The following is a 20,213-nucleotide window of genomic DNA, read 5'->3' on the forward strand; positions in this document are numbered from 1 at the left end:
TGACTGTAAATATAGACTGAAACTAAAAAAATATTAATAATTGCTATTTATCACACATTATATGTCAAGTACTTTATAGAGATCATTACTTATTTTCACAGCAACTTCCAAAGATAAATATTCCCATTTTACAAATAAGGAAGCAGAGAAATTGAGAGTTGCCTCAGATTTGAACCCAGATCTGTTGGATGTCAAAGACTCTTTTCACTCTGCCTCATAATCATTCTTGTTAACATCTCCTTGATGCCTTGAGATAGAATCACTTGACTGTATATTAAATGACTTCTTCCATGCAATGAGCTCTATATAATGCAGGTACTGTCAGAGTGACACAGCAAATGTGATAAGGTTTTCTTTTTTCACAGACACTTTATTCTCTGGGAATTCTTTGCTACATACCACTATAATTATACTCTGAATATATAGATATCATGTTTTTTATATAAAATGTTTATATTTTTGCTAGTAGTAATGTTTATTTACTTATCCCATTTATAGTTTCAATTGCATTTGAACACCTGAGTGTCATTTGATGAATCAGGCCAGAAAGTAAGATTGTGTTCTAAAACATACACATATACTCAAGATAGAGACCACTGGTCATTTTCTTTGTATCTTTTGAAGTTCATTTTGGCTTCAAGTCAAAAGATAGAAATATTTAAAGTATGATGAATAACTGACTGTACTCTTTATTGAGAAATTAAAACTTTTTCTATTCTTGGGCCAATTGAGCTAAACTAAGTAACCTTTATATCAATTGTGTTTCTACAACGAACTGTCCTACAGCTATACTTGATTTCAATTTATATTGTCATCCTTATATTAACAACCACATTATAAGAGGAATTGTTTTACACAATCGTGTGGGTCTCATTTTTTCTCCTCATAGATCAAGTATAGCACGGTAGTAGTATTCAGAATCTTGAAGGATTCCAAGAGAAGTGATGTTGTGGGTTTTGTCCTCTAGGTGACCTTGGATGGCCATGACATTCGCTCTCTTAACATCCAGTGGCTCAGAGCTCAGATTGGGATAGTGGAGCAAGAGCCTGTTCTGTTTTCCACCACCATTGCAGAGAACATTCGCTATGGCAGAAAAGATGCAACAATGGAAGATATAGTCCGAGCAGCCAAGGAAGCCAATGCCTACAACTTCATCATGGACCTGCCACAGGTACCCCTGGCCTCTCATTCCAGAGGGAAACCCAGAATTCGTAGAGGGAAAAAATTTACATAGTAATATGCATTGTTTTTCATTTGCATTCTAAATTATCAATGTCATGTTTTCATTTTGTGCCTGGAAATGTACTTTGAATTCCCCTCTTTGTCTGAAAATATGATGTGATTAATACATTAAAATCTACCAAACTGCAGCACCTTCTTTTAGAAGCTGGCTTTAACATAGATAAAGGTTCCTTATTTCATCTATTTAAACATTTGTCTAAGCAGATGATAAATTTGTTGTGTGGTGGTAACTTTCACAATGCTCTTTTGATGTCTGCAACTGTTACTGTTCTCAAATTGTCTTGTGTTTGGGCTGCAAATACTGTCTCTTCAGTACTATGTCTCACATATTCAAAATTTCCTCATTTATCTTCATTTCATATGATAGCAATGACAAAAACCAACTCAGTATTATACTTGTATGGATTTCTTGGCCAATGGTCTGCTAAATCAAAGAAGAATTATTATTACTATTTAACACATATATAGTGCTTACTCCCGGAGAAGGCAATGGCACCCCACTCCAGTACTCTTGCCTGGGAAATCCCATGGACGGAGGAGCCTGGTAGGCTGCAGTCCATGGGGGCGCGAAGAGTCGGGCACGGCTGAGCGATTTCACTTTCACTTTTCACTTTCATGCACTGGAGGAGGAAATGGCAACCCACTCCAGTGTTCTTGCCTGGAGAATCCCAGGGACGGGGGAGCCTGGTGGGCTGCCGTTTATGGGGTCGCACAGAATCGGACACAACTGAAACGACTTAGCAGCAGCAGTGCTTACTACATATCAGGTACTTTTATAAGCACTTCACAGCTATTAGTTCATTTAACTCTCCCAATCATCCTGTCAGGCAGCTATATTATTATCTCCATCTACAGATGGAGAATTGAGTTTCCAAGCGGTCAAATCACTTGCTCAAGGCAAGGTTCTCATCCAAGGTGGTCCTGGTTACACAGCCTGTGCTCTAGAATACGTCCTTCTCAGCCTTCCAAAATGCCTGCATGAATAGAATTGCAGCTGTGTGTATGACATAGTCTAGTGGTGAAACAATATAAAGCTTCAGAATCAGACCACCTCCGGACAAATCTTCTGCACTTGTAAGATTTATGAACTTGGGCAAGTTACTTGACCCCCTCAGACTGCAGCGTTACTTTATCCATCCGTTAAGGAGAATAGTAGTACCTGCCTCACAGCATATCAGTCAGGACTAAATGAGATGATCTGTGTAAAGAGCTCAGATCCACACTTTCTACATGGTAGATTCTCAACTCGTGTTGCTAATGTGAGATAAGACACTGACCACATCGCCCCCTTCTGAGATTCCAGTGTAATACTGGGCATGCAGGATAGTAACTTCACTGTTCATGGTAGTGATTATAAAGCTACTTTGATCCTTCATTCATAATATATAGACAACTTTAGTGTTGTGCTTTTCTGTGTTATCTAGCTAGAAGAAAGAGACAAGGAATTGACATATGCTTTAATCCTCTAAGATGCATTTTCAGGATGCTGATTAACTTTTATTGTGGTGGAAACATTTTAATTGAAGTTGAGCTAAAATGAAACACTTTAATCATCCAGAATAAAAGAATAAATCAATATCTTTATTTTACACACAAATATTGATTAGATAATAACCTGTTTCGGGAAAGGGTTTTTTTAAAAAGTGAAAGATGGATGTGTGAAAACTCCTGCTTGAGGAGGAAGCTAGAAGGGACCTTTGTAATGAATGGATCACTGTCAGGATCCATCAAATTCTTGCTCTTCATCACTGATGTTGCTTTCTTCCTAGCAATTTGACACTCTTGTCGGGGAAGGAGGAGGCCAGATGAGTGGCGGCCAGAAACAAAGAATAGCCATTGCCAGAGCCCTTGTTCGAAACCCAAAGATCCTGCTTTTGGACATGGCCACCTCAGCACTGGACAATGAGAGCGAAGCCATGGTGCAAGAGGCGCTGAGTAAGGTTTGTTGAGAGTCTAGGTTCCTTTCGTAAGTCTGTGTGGGAATTCTTGTGTTGTAGGAAAGGCCTCTGTGAAGAGAGTAGAAAGCGAAAGAGAGACATCGAGAGACAGAGAGAGAAGGACTACATGGGTCATTGTATCTGTTTGGAAAATATTGGCTCACCACAATGTTCTGCACAGTTGAACAGAAGACATATCATTTGCTTCTAAAGGCGGCACATGTAAAATTTGTTAAGTCTAACTCACAATATGTGATTTTAAAAATTTACATTTTGGGTGTAAGATGTTGATTAATGGCAGCAACTGGAGCAACGTGTGATGTGTTTATTAGCCACAAGAAAGTACGCTGACATTTTCTAATGTCTGTTTAGCCTATTCAAGAATTTAGGGATCGAGCCTGACTTACTTGTGGATTCTGAGACAGTCCAAATGGCACCGTCAGCTTTGTCTTACAGTCTGACTCAGTGCACTGTACATTCTCACAGGTTCAGCATGGGCACACAATCATTTCTGTCGCTCATCGCCTATCTACAATCAGAACTGCAGACGTCATTATTGGTTTTGAACATGGTACAGCAGTGGAAAGAGGCACCCATGAAGAACTGTTGGAAAGGAAGGGCGTTTACTTCACTCTAATAACTCTGCAAAGTCAAGGAGACCAAGACTTTAATGAAAAAGACATAAAAGGCAAGTGCCTTTTCAGTTATACATTATGTTAAATAATTAGCATATATAATATTTTTGGATTTCTATGCATTTTAATATATATTGTCTTAGTTGTTCTCCTCAAAGCCCTGGGGGACATAACATAGATGATAAAGGAAGGAACAGATGCTCAGGAGGTTTAGTTATTGATCAAGTCATAGTGCTAAAACCCAGGTCTCCTGTGGAAGAAATTTCAATGCCATCCCCTTTTTCCCCCTCACACTTTGCAAATAAGAGAGTCTTCCTAGAATGTCCTGCACTCAGTATGAGCTCTCTTCTTCTTGGTTGAGTGAATTAAACAACGACTAAAAAGTTTTATGCATATTTTCATTAATGTAATATACTTTCTCCATTTCAATCTGAATTTTCCTCTTTTTTTTTTTTTTTTTTGGCCACATCATGTGACATGTGGGATCCAATTCTCTGATAAGGGATCAAACCCATGCCCCCTGCAGTGGAGGCATGGAGTCTTAACCTCTGGATTTGGTGGTTTACCTAAACCTATGTTAAGCATCCATTACAAACTTTCTCTCCCATATCAAATCTGGATTTGTTAATACTATTGGATAAAATGACTGTATACATTGAACATGTGATTTATTCTGAAAAGATTTTTTTTTAATTTGGTTCATCTACTTTTTTTTTTTTTTTTTTTGCCACCTCTAGTGGATTTCTCAGACTTCCCTGGTGGCTCAGACAGTAAAGAACCTGCCTGCAATGCAAGAGTCCTGGGTTTGATCCCTAGGTTGGGAAGATCCCCTGAAGAAGGGAATGGCAACCCACTCCAGTATTCTTGCTGGAGAATTCCATGGCTACAGTCCCTGGTGTCAAAAAGAGTTGGACACAACTGAGCAACTAATGCTTTCACTTTTCTTTTCAGTGGGCTTCTCACAAGATTTTTTTGTCATTCATATCAGCTACAGCTATAGGTGTCTATTTCTGTGGTGATACCACAGGCTATCATATAATTCAAAAGATTCAATCTTGCTGAGTATTTTTAATTTTTTTGTTGTTAGAATGTGCTGGACAAGTGTTAGCTTTTAGTTATTGCAACCACCTCCCAGAATATTGGAAATAAAAGCAAAAATAAACAAATGGGACCTAATTAAACTTAAAAGCTTCTGCACATCAAAGGAAACTATTAGCAAGGTGAAAAGTCAGCCTTCAGAATGGGAGAAAATAATGGCAAATGAAGCAACTGACAAACAACTAATCTCAAAAATATACAAGCAACTCCTACAGCTCAACTCCAGAAAAATAAATGACCCAATCAAAAAATGGGTCAAAGAACTAAATAGACATTTCTCCAAAGAAGACATACAGATGGCTAACAAACACATGAAAAGATGCTCAACATCACTCATTATCAGAGAAATGCAAATCAAAACCACTATGAGATACCATTTCACACCAGTCAGAATGGCTGCGATCCAAAAGTCTACAAGTAATAAATGCTGGAGAGGGTGTGGAGAAAAGGGAACCCTCTTACACTGTTGGTGGGAATGCAAACTAGTACAGCCACTATGGAGAACAGTGTGGAGATTCCTTAAAAAACTGAAAATAGAACTGCCTTATGATCCAGCAATCCCACTGCTGGGCATACACACTGAGGAAACCAGAAGGAAAAGAGACATGTGTACCCCATTGTTCATCGCAGCACTGTTTATAATAGCCAGGACATGGAAGCAACCTAGATGTCCATCAGCAGATGAATGGATAAGAAAGCTGTGGTACATATACACAATGGAGTACTACTCAGCCATTAAAAAGAACACATTTGAATCAGTTCTAATGAGGTGGATGAAACTGGAGCCTATTATACAGAGTGAAGTAAGCCAGAAAGAAAAACACCAATACAGTATACTAACGCATATATATGGAATTTAGAAAGATGGTAACAATAACCCTGTGTACAAGACAGCAAAAGAGACACTGAGGTATAGAACAGTCTTATGGACTCTGTTGGAGAGGGAGAGGGTGGGAAGATTTGGGAGAATGGCATTGAAACGTGTAATATCATGTATGAAACGAGTTGCCAGTCCAGGTTCGATGCACGATACTGGATGCTTGGGGCTGGTGCACTGGGATGACCCAGAGGGATGGTGTGGGGAGGGAGGAGGGAGGAGGGTTCAGGATGGGGAGCACATGTATACCTGTGGCGGATTCGTTTTGATGTTTGGCAAAACTAATACAGTGTTTCAGGTTTAAAAATAAAATAAAATTAAAAAAAAATAATAAAGTTAACAGGTTGTTTGAGGTCAGACATAATAACGATATGCTATACAAATATAGTAAATAATCTTATTTTGCTTTGATTCTGCTTATTGTATACACTAAGGGATCACTTGTGTTGTATTGAATAGGAAAAGATGAAACCGAAGATGCCGTACTTGAGAGAAAACAAACCTTTAGCAGAGGGAGCTACCAGGCTAGCTTAAGGTAAGCTCAGGCAACGGGGCAGATTTTAAAGTTTTCAGATGTCTTCAGGAACCCTCTGCAGCTAAGATCTTCTGGCAATATCTCAGGTACACTTGGGAAGCCCTTAAATACAGCCCCAGGTCTTGTGTAATGTGAACATGCAAATGAATCGTAGGTTGCCGTATTGACATTTCTGTCTCCAATCCATAGAGGTTTTTAAAATTTGGCTTCTCATTTTATTGAGGGTAGGGGGTCATGATAAAGACGCTCTGTAGTTAAAATGTTGTTTGTTGAGCTTAGAAAGGGGATTTTAAAAAATCTGTGTTTAGACTTGTCTCCCAGAGTTAACTGTGGTATGAAGCACTGTCTTAAATGGAAGTCAGATTCATGCCTTTAGCTCCATTCTTTAACCTCCTGAGCTGCAATTGAATTACAGATATTTCTGCTCCTAGAGTTCCCCATCCAAGGTCAAATCATTCTTTAACTAGATGAAATATGAGTGTGTCATCTAACACTTAAAGCATATTTTCCTAAATATGAACTTTTTTTTTCTGGGTCAATCTGTGGGCATTGACTTCCAAAGCATATTTTTGGAGCGTGGTGTAGCAAGACTATAAATTTAATCTTCGATTCTGGTTTAAAAGTTTAAAAAAAAATAGTTCCTTTAATGTTAAAAGTCTGTATATTAAGAAAAATTCTGCCCAAGAGTATTTGTGTGTATTTGTGAAAAAGTTATTCAAGATCTTTTTTTCTTAAGTTCGGAGACTATTTGTAGGCAATAGACTGACATTTCTCTACCCGGTCCCTTCATTTCTAGGATATTTGATTCAAGGCTGTGCTCTAAACAAAGGCTCAATTTATGACTTGCTCATTCAAGATAGCTAATTGTTTATTGAAAAATGGTTAAAGAGGCTTAAAATATAATATTCTAGAAACAACTCCAAGTAGTTCAAACACAGATTTATTTACTTTTAATATTCAAAGACTAGTCAACTGGGTTTTATGCTTAGGGGTTTTATTTTTCCTTTTAAGAACAAGTCTATTCAGGAAATTTCAAGAAATGCTAGTTTCATTGAATTTTTTCAGGTAATAAAGCAATAGTTCAAATGTAAAAGCTATAAAAATTGCCAAAATTATTGGGTAATTTTTAAGGACATCTGGCATGAATTATTTCACCATGTTTTTTCTGATTGGAAGAAAAAAATTATAAGGGTCATCAGAATCACAGTTTGAAGATATAAACTAACTTCTTAAACCCAGAAAATGACTAGGCATCTCTTTTGATCACTAAGTTAAAGGTTGCAAAGAGGAATGTATCTCATGGTGAGGTCAAAAGAAAATAAATATTTTCTTAATTTTTCAGATGAACAGAATTTTTCCCATTCTAAATAGTTTACTTACAGTTTACTATTAGGCCCAGATAACCGTTTTAATATAAACATTTCTTATTTGGCCATTAGTTCTTACAAATTCTACATTTTGGTGACTAGGGAGAAAAGCCCAGAAATACAACCTGTACACAGAAAGTAGCTATTAACCTCCTACAGAGAAAGATTTATAGGTTTGAGTAAGAAGGTCTGTTAAAAATATCTTATTGTGTATGCTGACAGATTTTTTTTTTAAGAGGACTAATTGAAATGTTAATTTGTATCTTATTTCCTCGGTCTGATGCCTAAGTCTCTCTTTAGTAATATATTTTAGATTCAAGAACAATTTCCATGGATGACAATAATTTCCTAAATAATAATGTTGAGAGAGAGAGCACATATATTCCCAAATTAGCTGTTTTTGTTTCCGATGAGAAGTGGTGCACAGCTTCCGAGGAAGGGAGGGGCAGCCGTCTGAAAAGGGGAGTGACAGAATTCTAACGCTGGTGTTTATGGTAGACCAGAGGGGGCAGCTTGGGTCCCTGCCCCGCACCCTTACTGTTAATGGTCTCCTTGGGGCAGCTTATGCCAGACAGGTAGAATGCTGGATGAATGGGTAACAGGAAACGAGAGAAAGAGAGATTTAAGAAACATAAGATTAAAGTAGTAGAGGGGATAAGGATTGATGTCTTCCCTGCTCAGAACTGGGAGGTAGTCATCTATATTTTGATGCCCTCTTCTTCTCCACATACTTCTCCTACCTAGTCTGCCAATGCTCTGAGTTTCTTTTTTAGGCCCATAACCTTCAGTCTCAGCCCTCTCTTGCACTCAGCTCTCTCTAGCTGACACAGAGCTATCCCTCACACCTTTGGGAGTTGAGCTCTTGACCTCAGTTACCTAACTTAAAGAAATGACTCTATTGCTGCAGAGTTTCAGGCCAAATGGGACAGGCTTGGGGTGTCCCAGAAGCCAGTTTGGTAGCAGGAAGTCCGAGTCGGGTGTGGTTTCATGCCTGATCACAATGAGAGTTTGAGCAAGAGCAAGAGGGAGGACTTGACGTAAATGCACCTGTTGAACTTGGTGACTAAGAGGATAAAGATGCCATCAAATGAACGTGGGAATAAGTCAGGGTCATGAAGTTGATGCATTGCTGTCTTCTCAAGAAGGATAGATGAGCATCTGTAATAGGCAGGTGCCACCTTGGTATTTGTTTTAGTTTAGCTTAACCTGAATACGGATGATAGGAGACTTATGAATAACACCATCCGGATGGCACTACCACAGCTGATGCAGATCTCCTCATCACTACAAGCTCCCTCTTTACACGGTATTTCCTCAGGCTTAAGTGCTTTGAGAATGTAACTTCCATCCTTTCAAGTCTTCAGGATTACATTTATCACTTAGCAGTCTATTTGCAAATGGCTAAAAACCTCAGCCAACCTGGTTTAACCTTTAAAGGGAAAGAATAATAAAAAAAAAAAAGTAAAAAAAATTAAAAATAAAAAATAAAGGGAAAGAATGACAACATAACTAAATCGTTCAAAGAGGCTTTGGCTTCAGGCAAGACTGGGGCTTCAGTGAGTGACTTGGTCAATATACATACAATTTCTTTTTCTTCCCTTCTCAGCTCTACTTTTTTTTTTCAGTATTCATTTTTTAGGAAGCTTCTTTTCTTGACATAATTGCCAACAGCTTCCAGTGTCACATACTTTCAAATTTAACCTAGAAGATAGTAGAAGTCTCCTTCCCAGAAACCTCAGGGAGAAACAAAACAACTCGAATCACTTCCTATATCTGCTCTATACTGTTTAGGTAACTAGTAACCCTATCTCCATACTTCTCTTTATACTGTTCTGTCAATCAGCAATGCCCTTGCCCCTAGCCTACAGATACCCACAGCCTACCTTAGCTACCTCCTCCATGAAGCTTTTCATGGTAGTACCTGACATATGTTCTTTTATCCTTTAAATTTCCATACTGTTTATTTAAACCTGCTTTATGGCAACCCACTCCAGTGTTCTTGCCTGGAGAATCCCAGGGACTGGGGAGCCTGGTGGGCTGCTGTCTATGGGGTCACACAGAGTCAGACACGACTGAAGTGATTTAGCAGCAGCTTAGCAGCTATAGCACTTATCACATTCTTCCTTATATTAGGGTTGGTTACATGCGTTGTTCTTCTATAAAACTTTAAGTGCCTTAAGGGAGAAGTCTGTAATTGTCCAGTCTTTGTGTCCCCTCACAGCACCTAACTTTGATTTGTACGTTGTAGGCGCACAATCATCTTCTGTTGAATGAATCAGTGAACACATCAAGCTAAATTATATTTCAATAATATATTTGTTAATTAAATCCATCCCTAAAGGCAGCACATAGCCTGGAGAAATTTCCACTAGGGTCCCTGTTTCCTCCTACTAGTCTATTTGTGTCCAGGTAGAATTATGCTAAAGCAAACATCAGGGAGAGAGAGAAAGAGATATCAAAACTCATCCTACAATCCTGAGGGAGGTAATAGTGATGGGCCATTGCTATTAGAGCAATAGCAGAACCATGTGGGTTTGGGATGGATTTGAGTCTTGGATGCTTTTTTTCTTGGTGGACTAGTGAAACAACTTCGCCCTCTTCTCCTCCTCCCTCTGTGTGTGTACTCTGAATTAGGGTTTAGCTCGGCACCATAGCAACCAGACTGAAAGTTGTGTCAAACCCACTCAGGAAGCGCCTGCACCTGACACAGGTGATGTAAACTTGGAACCAATTGAGTCCTGTTCCAACAAGCCACAGACTAATTCATCTTTCTTTTTACTTACAGAGCTTCCATCCGACAACGGTCCAAGTCTCAGCTTTCTTACCTGGGACATGAATCGTCATTAGCACTTGTAGATCATAAGTCTACTCATGAACAAGACAGAAAGGTCAGACACCAATGGCTCATGGGGGGATGGAAGAAGTCTCTCCTGGAGACTATCGTATGCCCTTCAAGCTTAGAATCTGAGTTTTCAAGGCCTTTATCTAGTAATGTTTCACTGCTGCTGCCGCTAAGTTGCTTCAGTCATGTCCAACTCTGTGCGACCCCATAGATGGCAGCCCACCAGGCTCCTCCGTCCATGGGATTTTCCAGGCAAGAGTACTGGAGCGGGGTGCCATTGCCTTCTCGTATGTTTCACTAAGTCAAACTAAATGAGAGGCTCCATTAAGACCTGAATGAAACTCTAAATTTTGTATCATGCTTTACATAATATTTTAAGAGAAGCATAGATAATAAAATATTTTAAGAATACATGGTAACTAAGATGAAGTATTAAAAGTTCCCTGATAATTCTTATGTGAGCCATTCTAATAAACACAATTACATGTACTTAGCAGACCATTTGATTATGTAGGAATCCCTTTCAAGCTCTTAAGACTATCTGAAAACTTTTCTTGGTAAAACTTTAAATCTCCTTCTTAAATAATTATAATAATTATAAAAATTATAAAGTGTTTAATACAAGTTACTGCAAATTTTAAATTAATGGGGACTGATTAGGTTTTACAGACATTTGTTTACTTAATACAATTTTATAATAATTGTTTTAGGGTACATTTGAAATTAACACTATTAATTTTAACACTATTCAAAGCAACATAAAAATGAAGTAGGAGAAGAATCAACACATATAGCAATATTCAACTTTGTTCATCAGGATGTCCACTGCTGCAGTGGGCACAGTCTAACTTTCACATAAGGTGACCATCCCTCCTACTCAGAGCCTTTCTTAATCACTGAACTTTATTCTTCAGCCCTGATCCTCTCATTTTCAATCCCCCATTACTCTTCATTTCAGTCTTTTCATGGCAATTTTCTTATTGAGGCTTATTTCAGATCATGTTGTCTTATCCTGTTACTAAATTACAAGCTTCTTAAAGTTAGTAACTGTTATTTGTGTTTGTATCAACTTGGGCATCTTGCTTTGCCTGGAAACTCCTTTATCTGGTTACCATTAGCCCACCAGGCTCCTCCATCCATGGGATTCTCCAGGCAAGAGTATTGGAGTGGGGTGCCATTTCCTTCTCCAGGGGATCTTCCCGACCTAGGGATTGAACCCAGATCTCCCACGTTGTAGGCAGATGCTTTACTGTCTGAGCCACCAGGGAAGTTCTGGTTACCATGAGACCTAGCAAACATTTCTGTTTATTTGACACATGTAAACCTAGAACCAACCAAATCCTGTTCCAACCTGCTCATAATCTACAGACTCTTTCATCTTTCTGTTTAGTTACAGAGCTGCACATGGTGGGACATCAAGCGATTTTTAAAACTAGGATGAAAAATTAACTTTTTATAGTAAAATAACATCCAAACCATAAGATTTATCAAAGAAAACGAGTCAGAGAATATTTTAATTACAAGCACATCCATTATGAGTGATGTAATTTCAAATTATCTTTAAAACATTTCAATATGAGAATCCTTTTGGGGAGTAATTATAAACACCGATTCACAATGCCAAATTTGGAATAAAGTATAGTATGTATGATTTTATGACTATGATGGAAGGATTATTAAGGCTCTCTTTTGGTTTTAAGATATTAATAATAAATAGCATTCTTAATTATCTAATATTGTTATTGTTGTAGTTGTTCAGTCGCTAATTGGTATTCGACTCTGAATAGATAGTGTTCTCAGTATCTAATATAGCTGGTTTAAATAAACTTCGTAGAGGAACACTTTGTCTCAGGAACAGCAGGGTGGATCCAAGGAGAGAAAATGTTCGGCAAGCGTGGTTGCTTACTGCATCTTGCCATTAAGGACTCAGCACCTCTTCTCATTCTAGAAATAGTTTTTTCATTTATATCTGTGGTACTGCCACCCATAAGTACAAGAGGCATTGTACAAGGAGTTTAATAAGCTTCAAGGAAGAAAGAACCAAACACTACACTGACATTTTAAACGTAACAGCACCAATTGTATTCAATTTTTGCATTTTTATTTTTTTCCCTAGTTTCTGGGAAAATATTTGACAACAAAAACAAGAGAGTTAGGAAGGAAAAGAAAATCCAATTTTGTTATTGTTGAAGCTGGTAGATGGCTCAGCACTGTTGGAGAGAACAATCAGATTCCCTGAAGATCTGAAGATCAGGTTCCCAGACTTCTGATGCAGGGAAAACTCAGAAGGGAGTTATTTAAATAAAAGGAAATCTAAATCAAATACAGAGAGTAGTTCCAGATAAAACAAAACTACTCCCTAAGTATTCTACTCATCAGCATTGCCAATTAGAATATAATAAATAATTAAATGGAAACCAAAAATCTGCCTGCAATGAAGGAGACCCAGGTTCAGTTCCTGGGTGGGGGAACTATCTCTTGGAGAAGGGAATGGCAACCCACTCCAATACTCCGCCTAGAAAATCCATGGACAGAGGAGCCTGGTGGGCTAAAGTCCATGGGGTTGCAAAGAGTTGGTCGTGACAGAGCATCTGAGCAGAGAGAGTGTACTTTTAAAAAGATGACACTTTGATTTCTTTCTTTAGTTAAGGGAGGAAAAGGAAAAAAGTGACAGAGAGCCAATGTGATTCTGCTAAAGGTAGAAGTGGAACAGGCCTTGTGCTTATATTAATACTTCTCATTTTATGATAATTATCTTAGAACTTTTTTGATTTAAAAATTAAATATTTTAAAAAAGGAAACAGCAGAATCAGCACTGATAGAATTTAATATAAGGACTTCCTATTCAGAGTAAATTTTAAAGTATTTTAGATATTTAGGTTTTTCTAATCCCAAGTAAATTTTAAAGTATTTTGATAGTTAACTAAATTATTTAAGATCAAACACTGGTAAAAAAATTTTTTTTTCATATTTTGATGAACAAGCTCTAACCTGACCGTCTGTTGTTTGGGAGATGTTCTGTTTTGTGTGGCAAGGCAAAAAGGTTTACTTCTATAAAGGCGTTATCTCCACCTTGTGGTCTCTTTGGGTTTTGACTCGGAAAACTTGCCGCTGCTGCTGCCTAGTCACTTCAGTCGTGTCCGACTCTGTGCAACCCCATAGACGGCAGCCCACCAGGCTCCCCCGTCCCTGGGATTCTCCAGGCAAGAACACTGGAGTGGGTTGCCATTTCCTTCTCCAATGCGTGAAAGTGAAAAGTGTAAATGAAGTTGCTCAATCATGGTTTCAAAAGTCTGTGCTTCCAAAGTGTAAGTGGGGTGTCTGACCCAACGTTTCATAGTTAGCTGGTGACAGAGCCAAGACTGTAGCCTATTTTCTCTTGGTCTCCAAGCTATACTCTTGGCTTTCATAAATCAGATCACAGTTATAATGCTAATAAAATTGAGATTAGGATTAGTGGAAAACTGTAGGCTAAAGCTTCCAGTTTCTGAAGAGTCTTCTTCCTCTTTCAGAGGAACTAAAAAGTAGAATATGTATGAGATTGTGTCAAGGTCAAATATTAAAAACCCATCACTTCATCACAGCTAACTTACAGTAGGGTTTAGGCATTGGTTAGGAGATAGGACAGGGTTTCCCAGGTGGCTCAGTGGTAAAGAATCCACCTGCCAATGCAGGAGATGTGAGTTCAGTCCCTGAGTTGGGAAGATCCCCAGGAGAAGTAAATGACAACCCACTCAAAAAATCTGGAAAATCTCATGGGCAGAGGAGCCTGGTGTGCAAGGTCCACTGGGTTGCAAAGAGGAGGACACAACTGAGTGACTGAGCACGCACACGCATAGGGGATAGGACAGAAGATCTATAAAAGTGACTGCTCGTATTTGGTCATTTGGAAAGTCCCTGTTTCTTGGTCATAGTTACCATTTCCTACCATCATATCTTAAAGTTGTCATCAAGGCAGGAGACTGCCTATGGGTTGGCATGAAGAAATCGATGTAACAAAATATAGAAATCTGGACATGAGATTTAAGTAGGAAGTTATATTTTTACCTGAGCTACACAGGATATGGATGGAAGGAAGCTGGGAAAAGCCCTTTGTTTAGCATTGAACTATCTACCTTGTAAGTAAGTGAACAGTATTTTTTAAATAAATGTTTTTTTACATTTATGCACCACGAGCATAAAAGCTTCATTCATTCTCTCATCCAATAAACATAGATTGCACACCTAACAAGTGCCAGATATTGTCTTAGGGATGCAAAGATGAGCAAGAGCAGTGTCCTTCTTCCTTCACTGGAGCTGCTGGCAGGATACTTCTTTATGTATGATAAATAAGTGAGCACTGTGCAACTTATCATTGACACAATAGAGGAAGGAACTGCAGTGAGGAAGCGGATATAAACTTTTATAATTTTGTCTGTTTGTGAGTTACTTGTTTGCTGTGAATTTATTATATCTATGTATATATACTTATCTTTGTGTGTATATATATACACACACATATATATATATATTTTAGGGCTTCCCTGATAGTTCAGCTGGTAAAGAATCCGCCTACAATGCAGGAGACCCCAGTTTGATTCCTGGGTTGGGAAGATCTGCTGGAGAATGGATAGGCTACCCACTCCAGTATTCTTGGGTTTCCCTTGTGGCCCAGCTGGCAAAGAATCCGCCTGTAATGCAGGAGATCTGGATTTGATCCCTGGGTTGGGAAGATCCCCTGGAGAAGGGAATAGTTACCCACTCTAGTATTCTGGCCTGGAGAACTCCATTGACTGTATAGTCCATGGGGTTGCAAAGAGTCGGACACGACTGAGCGACTTTCACTTTAATACATATCTTTAGCCTTTTAGCTTTTTTTAGATGAGTTAATTTGTCTTTGGCTTTGCAAAATCCCAGAGGAAAAAACCCTTCTGTACATAATGACTTCCATTTTCTTTTGTTCTTATACTACTTTTAGTTCAGTTCAGTTGCTCAGTCATGTCCAACTCTTTGCAACCCCATGGACTGCAGCACGCCAGGCCTCCCTGTCCATCACCAACTCCTGGAGTTTACTCAGACTCATGTCCATTGAGTCAGTGATGCCATCCAACCATCTCATCCTCTGTCACCCTCTTCTCCTCCTGCCTTCAATCTTTCCCAGCATCAGGATCTTTTCAAATGAGTCAGCTCTTCGCATCAGGTGGTCAAAGTACTGGAGTTTCAGCTTCAACATCAGTCCTTCCAATGAATATTCAGAGTTGATTTCCTTTAGGATTGACTGGTTTGATCTCCTTGCAGTCCAAGGGACTTTCAAGAGTCTTTCTTCAACACCACAGTTTGAAAGCATCAATTTTTCGGTGCTTAGCCTTCTTTACAGCCCAACTCTCACATCCATACAGGGCAAAGGCTAACAGAGTTTTGCCAAGAGAATGCACTGGTCATAGGAAACACCCTCTTCCAAGAAGCTATCAAGTTAGCCTGACACAATTTTATGGATGCTGGAGAATACATAAGAGCTGTGTCAGAGATGAAAGACTTTACTCAGAGCATGAGCAGGAGCCAGTGCACAGCATTTCCACGGACTCCCCAGCCTACCCCCACTTCTCAGCTGATGAAAGAGAAGTAGGTGATACCAGCAAAGGAAGGGAAAGAGGAATCCTAGGCTTGAGAAACCTGGTGTTTTTATAATGAGCAATAAGCCCTTTTCTTAGGATGGAAACACTATCCCCCTCCTCCAAGGCTATTTGCTATACCAACATTCTTGAGAAAACAGCCTCAACAAAGGTGGTCAGTGCCTCTTTTCACAAGATGTGCAGAAATATAAGAGAGCCATAAAGAACTTTGTCTATTTCTTTCCTTTTGAGGAGGAGAAGGCAACCGAGCCCCAGAGAGCCAAAGTGCTCAGTGATATATTCCATCAGTGGCCACGTGGGGCTCATCCAAGAACCACATTCTTTCCACATGCCCGTTTCCCTCATGCTTTCACAGGCACCTTTCTTCCTCTCTGCATTGATTTCCTAGAGTTGAGTAAGACATCAGAGATGAAATCACTGAAGGATTTGCTGCATGAGTGTGTAGCAACTATTGAGGGCAGACCAAGAGAGAACCTGAAATGGAGGCATTGACAGATCCATCACCAAGCAAGCTCTCCCTCCATCCTATTTGGCTTGCAACTAGAATAAGGACACCAGGCTTTTATTTCAATTGAATTGGTAATGAAATCTTTGACTTTGGAAGCAAAAGGATAGTATCTGAAGTTCCTTACTGCTGTCTGTTCCTGATGGTCAGCTCCTTAAGGGGTAAATAACTGTGTGTTAATGAAATAGAACACTAACAGTTTTGTAGTCAATTTGCTGTAGACATTTTTAGTATATTTTAATAGAAAAAGTAAAAAAAAAATCAATACAGATCTATATAAGCCACCTAAAATCTTTTCTCAAACAAAGCGAACAATAAATTTAGCAAATTATTGAAGAATGGGCCTAATGACTAAGTACTGAAGAATATCATTAGCAAGGAAAAATGATGGTAAAAATGATGAAGTTCTGAATATAATTTTTGCCTTCAAGAGGCTAAAAATTTGCTAGCTCTGACACTTTAATGGCAATTAAAGAAATTGGAATGGGGAAATTTATATATATAAATAATTTGTACTCCTTGTAAATAACATGCAGAATTTAGAAATCCAAATTGATTACCATTTACTTCTGGGCACTAATTAAAGAAAACCTTCACAGAAATACACAGTTGATAACCATTGTCACCAGTTAATACATTTTAAAAATTATTTTGCGTTGTTTAGATACAGTGGCCTGCCTTGGGGCTTGAGGCAGTCACTAGACTTTGACATTTATGAAGGACATATCTTGAAAATTTCACAAATTCTTGAATATGTAAATACCACTCACTGTAGCACAAAGGGTTGTAAAGAGTCAGACACAACTGAAGTGACATAGCATTCACATACTCACTATAGCACAAAAATGTTTTTAAACTGGGAATTATTTTTCTTATAGATCCAACTTATTTACTACTCCCCAAGTGTTAATACCTATGCAACTGTGAAATGAAAACTAGCAGCTCACCTTCAGATGAGCAGACACTCTAAAATCAATCCCATCCAAATCATAGCATGTTGTTACTGTTTAGTCCCTAAATCATGTCTGACTCTTCTCTGACCCCATGGACTGTAACAGCCCACAAGAGTCCTCTGTCCATGGGACTAGCCTAGCAAGAATACAGGAGTCAGTTGCCATTTCCTACTCCAGGGGTTCTTCTCGACCCAGGGGTTGAACCTGTGTCTCCTGTGTCTCCTGCACTGGCAGGCAGATTCTTTACCACTGAGCTACCAGGGAAGCCCAAGTCATAGCATGGCGGCAAGCAGTTCAAAACCATCTCTCACAAGCTATCATATCACCCTGTCTTATAGGTCTTTGAGGTCACTCCTAATCAATCAAACCATGACTCAAATCTATGAATGCCAAAAGGACAACTGTATAATAAAAGAGTGTATGCAAACATTTAAATGATTAATGTAACCTCCTCTCCCTTCAAGGACAAGAACATTCCTGTGGAAGAAGAAATTGAGCCAGCCCCAGTGAGGAGGATTCTGAAACTCAATGCTCGAGAATGGCCCTACATGCTGGTAGGCTCTGTGGGTGCAGCTGTCAATGGGACGGTCACACCCATGTATGCCTTTTTATTCAGCCAGATTCTTGGGGTAAGCAAGCAGCTGGACCAGCTTTATTCTCCTCCTACCTTTTGTTTGTCTGGATATTGTCACTTTTGAGAAGTTGGTTCTTTGTTGTAATGTATTTAACTTTTTTTTAAGTTTTGTTGTTGTTGTTGTTCTTTTAGTTCTTTTTCCCCTCCTCTCATCTCTAAAGAATTAAAAAGGTCTCAAGTCTCCATCAAACAGGAGGTGAGAAGACAAACCTGAGACTCTCATTTGGGCTGGCAGCACACTCTGACAGTCATTGTGTCTATTAAAAAAAAAAAAGAAAAAGACTATGGCTGCAAACTTAGTGTCAAAAGAGGGCAGTTTACCCATATGCAAACCAAATAAGAATGCAAAGCAAGTTCTTTGAATGATATAAAAGGATTTGGGGGCCATTTCGATCTTGCTGATCAGCTGAGGTACAAAGTTTGATTTGTAATAGCAAGTGTTCATGCATGTTGTATAATACTCTGCTCTTCTGCTCATTGCACCATTGAAATGGGCAGTTGGAGGAGAAAACAGGAAAAGGAAGAGATAAGTAAAATAAGGCATGTACAAAGAATACACTTATTTCAGTTTTTCATTTCCTAGGAGTTTTGATATTCTCCATCTGATATTATTGCTATAAAAATAATATTGATAACAATAAGTACAAACATTAATTAGGCACTATCTAAGAACTTTATAGGAGAAGGGAATGGCGCCCCACTCCAGTACTCTTGCCTGGAAAATCCCATGGACGGAGGAGCCTGGTAGGCTGCAGTCCATGCAGTCGCGAAGAGTCGGACACGACGGAGCGACTTCACTTTCACTTTTCACTTTCATGCATTGGAGAAGGAAATGGCAACCCACTCCAGTGTTCTTGCCTGGAGAATCCCAGGGGTGGGGGAGCCTGGTGGGCTGCCGTCTATGGGGTCGCACAGAGTCGGACACAACTGAAGTGACTTAGCAGCAGCAAAAACTTTATATATAGTAGTTCACTAAACTTTCCTAATAACCAGCTGTGGTAGGTATTCTTATTGTTCCTATTTGACAAAGGAGCAAACTAAAGAACTTAGAGGAGTAAGTGATGGATCTGGGATTCAAATCCAGGCAATGTGACTGCAGAGCTGAGTTCCAATAAAATCTTATCATTGCGAAGTCAGTTCTCGAAATGTTGACATATTTTCTCAGTTGAAATTCACACACACATACACGAATCCTATGAGATCAACAAGGAGGAAAACCTAGAATCTTGGAGAACTTACGAACTTGTTTAAGGTGACACAGGGGCACAGAAGGTGGTGGGACCAGCCCTATAACCTGCTTTTCTGAAGCCTAATCTAAAGGATGTGTAAGAGTCCCAAGTTTCAGTTTCCCCCTCTACTTTCCTTTCACTTTAATGGTCTGTCCGGCAGAGATCCTGACCAGAAAATTGTCCCAGCCGCCACGAGTTATGCAGAAAGACCAATAGAGTCCACAAACCAAACCAAATCAATCCTATAGGGAGCGCCCCAGCCCTTGCTTCAGTTTTCACACTGCCCCCTTGTGGTAAGTGAGGAAATCACCATAAAGGTTCAGTTCAGTTCAGTTAAGTCGCTCAGTCGTGTCCGACTCTTTGCGACCCCATGAATCGCAGCACGCCAGGCCTCCCTGTCCATCACCAGCTCCCGGAGTTCACCCAGACTCACGTCCATCGAGTCAGTGATGCCATCCAGCCATCTCATCCTCTGTCGTCCCCTTCTCCTCCTGCCCGCAATCCCTCCCAGCATCAGAGTCCTTTCCAATGAGTCAACTTGGAAAACACAGAGACAAGCTCTGGTAAATTAAATTTCTGGTTATGCTGAAAACATCTTGATAACTAATTTATATTCCTTAATATGTAGGAAGTACAGTATCCTAAATATAATATCAATGTCCTTTTATTCACTTAACAGATACTTGTTGATTATCTCCCCTGGCCTAGGGACTGGCATGTTAGTGAGGGTGCCTTCCCTAATGGAGT

General features: G+C 39.3%; 1 protein-coding gene across 6 annotated transcripts in view; it reads left to right on the forward strand.

The window, feature by feature from the left end:
- Positions 1–20,213, forward strand: part of ABCB11 (ATP binding cassette subfamily B member 11) — a 106,173-nt gene that overhangs the window by 62,928 nt on the left and 23,032 nt on the right. For all 6 annotated transcript variants that reach the window (XM_045163968.1, XM_045163967.1, XM_045163972.1 and 3 more), the window contains 6 exons: positions 968–1,171; positions 3,012–3,182; positions 3,666–3,867; positions 6,249–6,324; positions 10,477–10,579; positions 18,068–18,232. In XM_045163968.1, the coding sequence (XP_045019903.1) occupies positions 968–1,171; positions 3,012–3,182; positions 3,666–3,867; positions 6,249–6,324; positions 10,477–10,579; positions 18,068–18,232 (921 nt within the window). The remainder of the gene's footprint in view (positions 1–967; positions 1,172–3,011; positions 3,183–3,665; positions 3,868–6,248; positions 6,325–10,476; positions 10,580–18,067; positions 18,233–20,213) is intronic.

Source organism: Bubalus bubalis, chromosome 2, assembly GCF_019923935.1.
Source record: "Bubalus bubalis isolate 160015118507 breed Murrah chromosome 2, NDDB_SH_1, whole genome shotgun sequence".
In the NCBI taxonomy this organism is placed as follows: domain Eukaryota; kingdom Metazoa; phylum Chordata; class Mammalia; order Artiodactyla; family Bovidae; genus Bubalus; species Bubalus bubalis.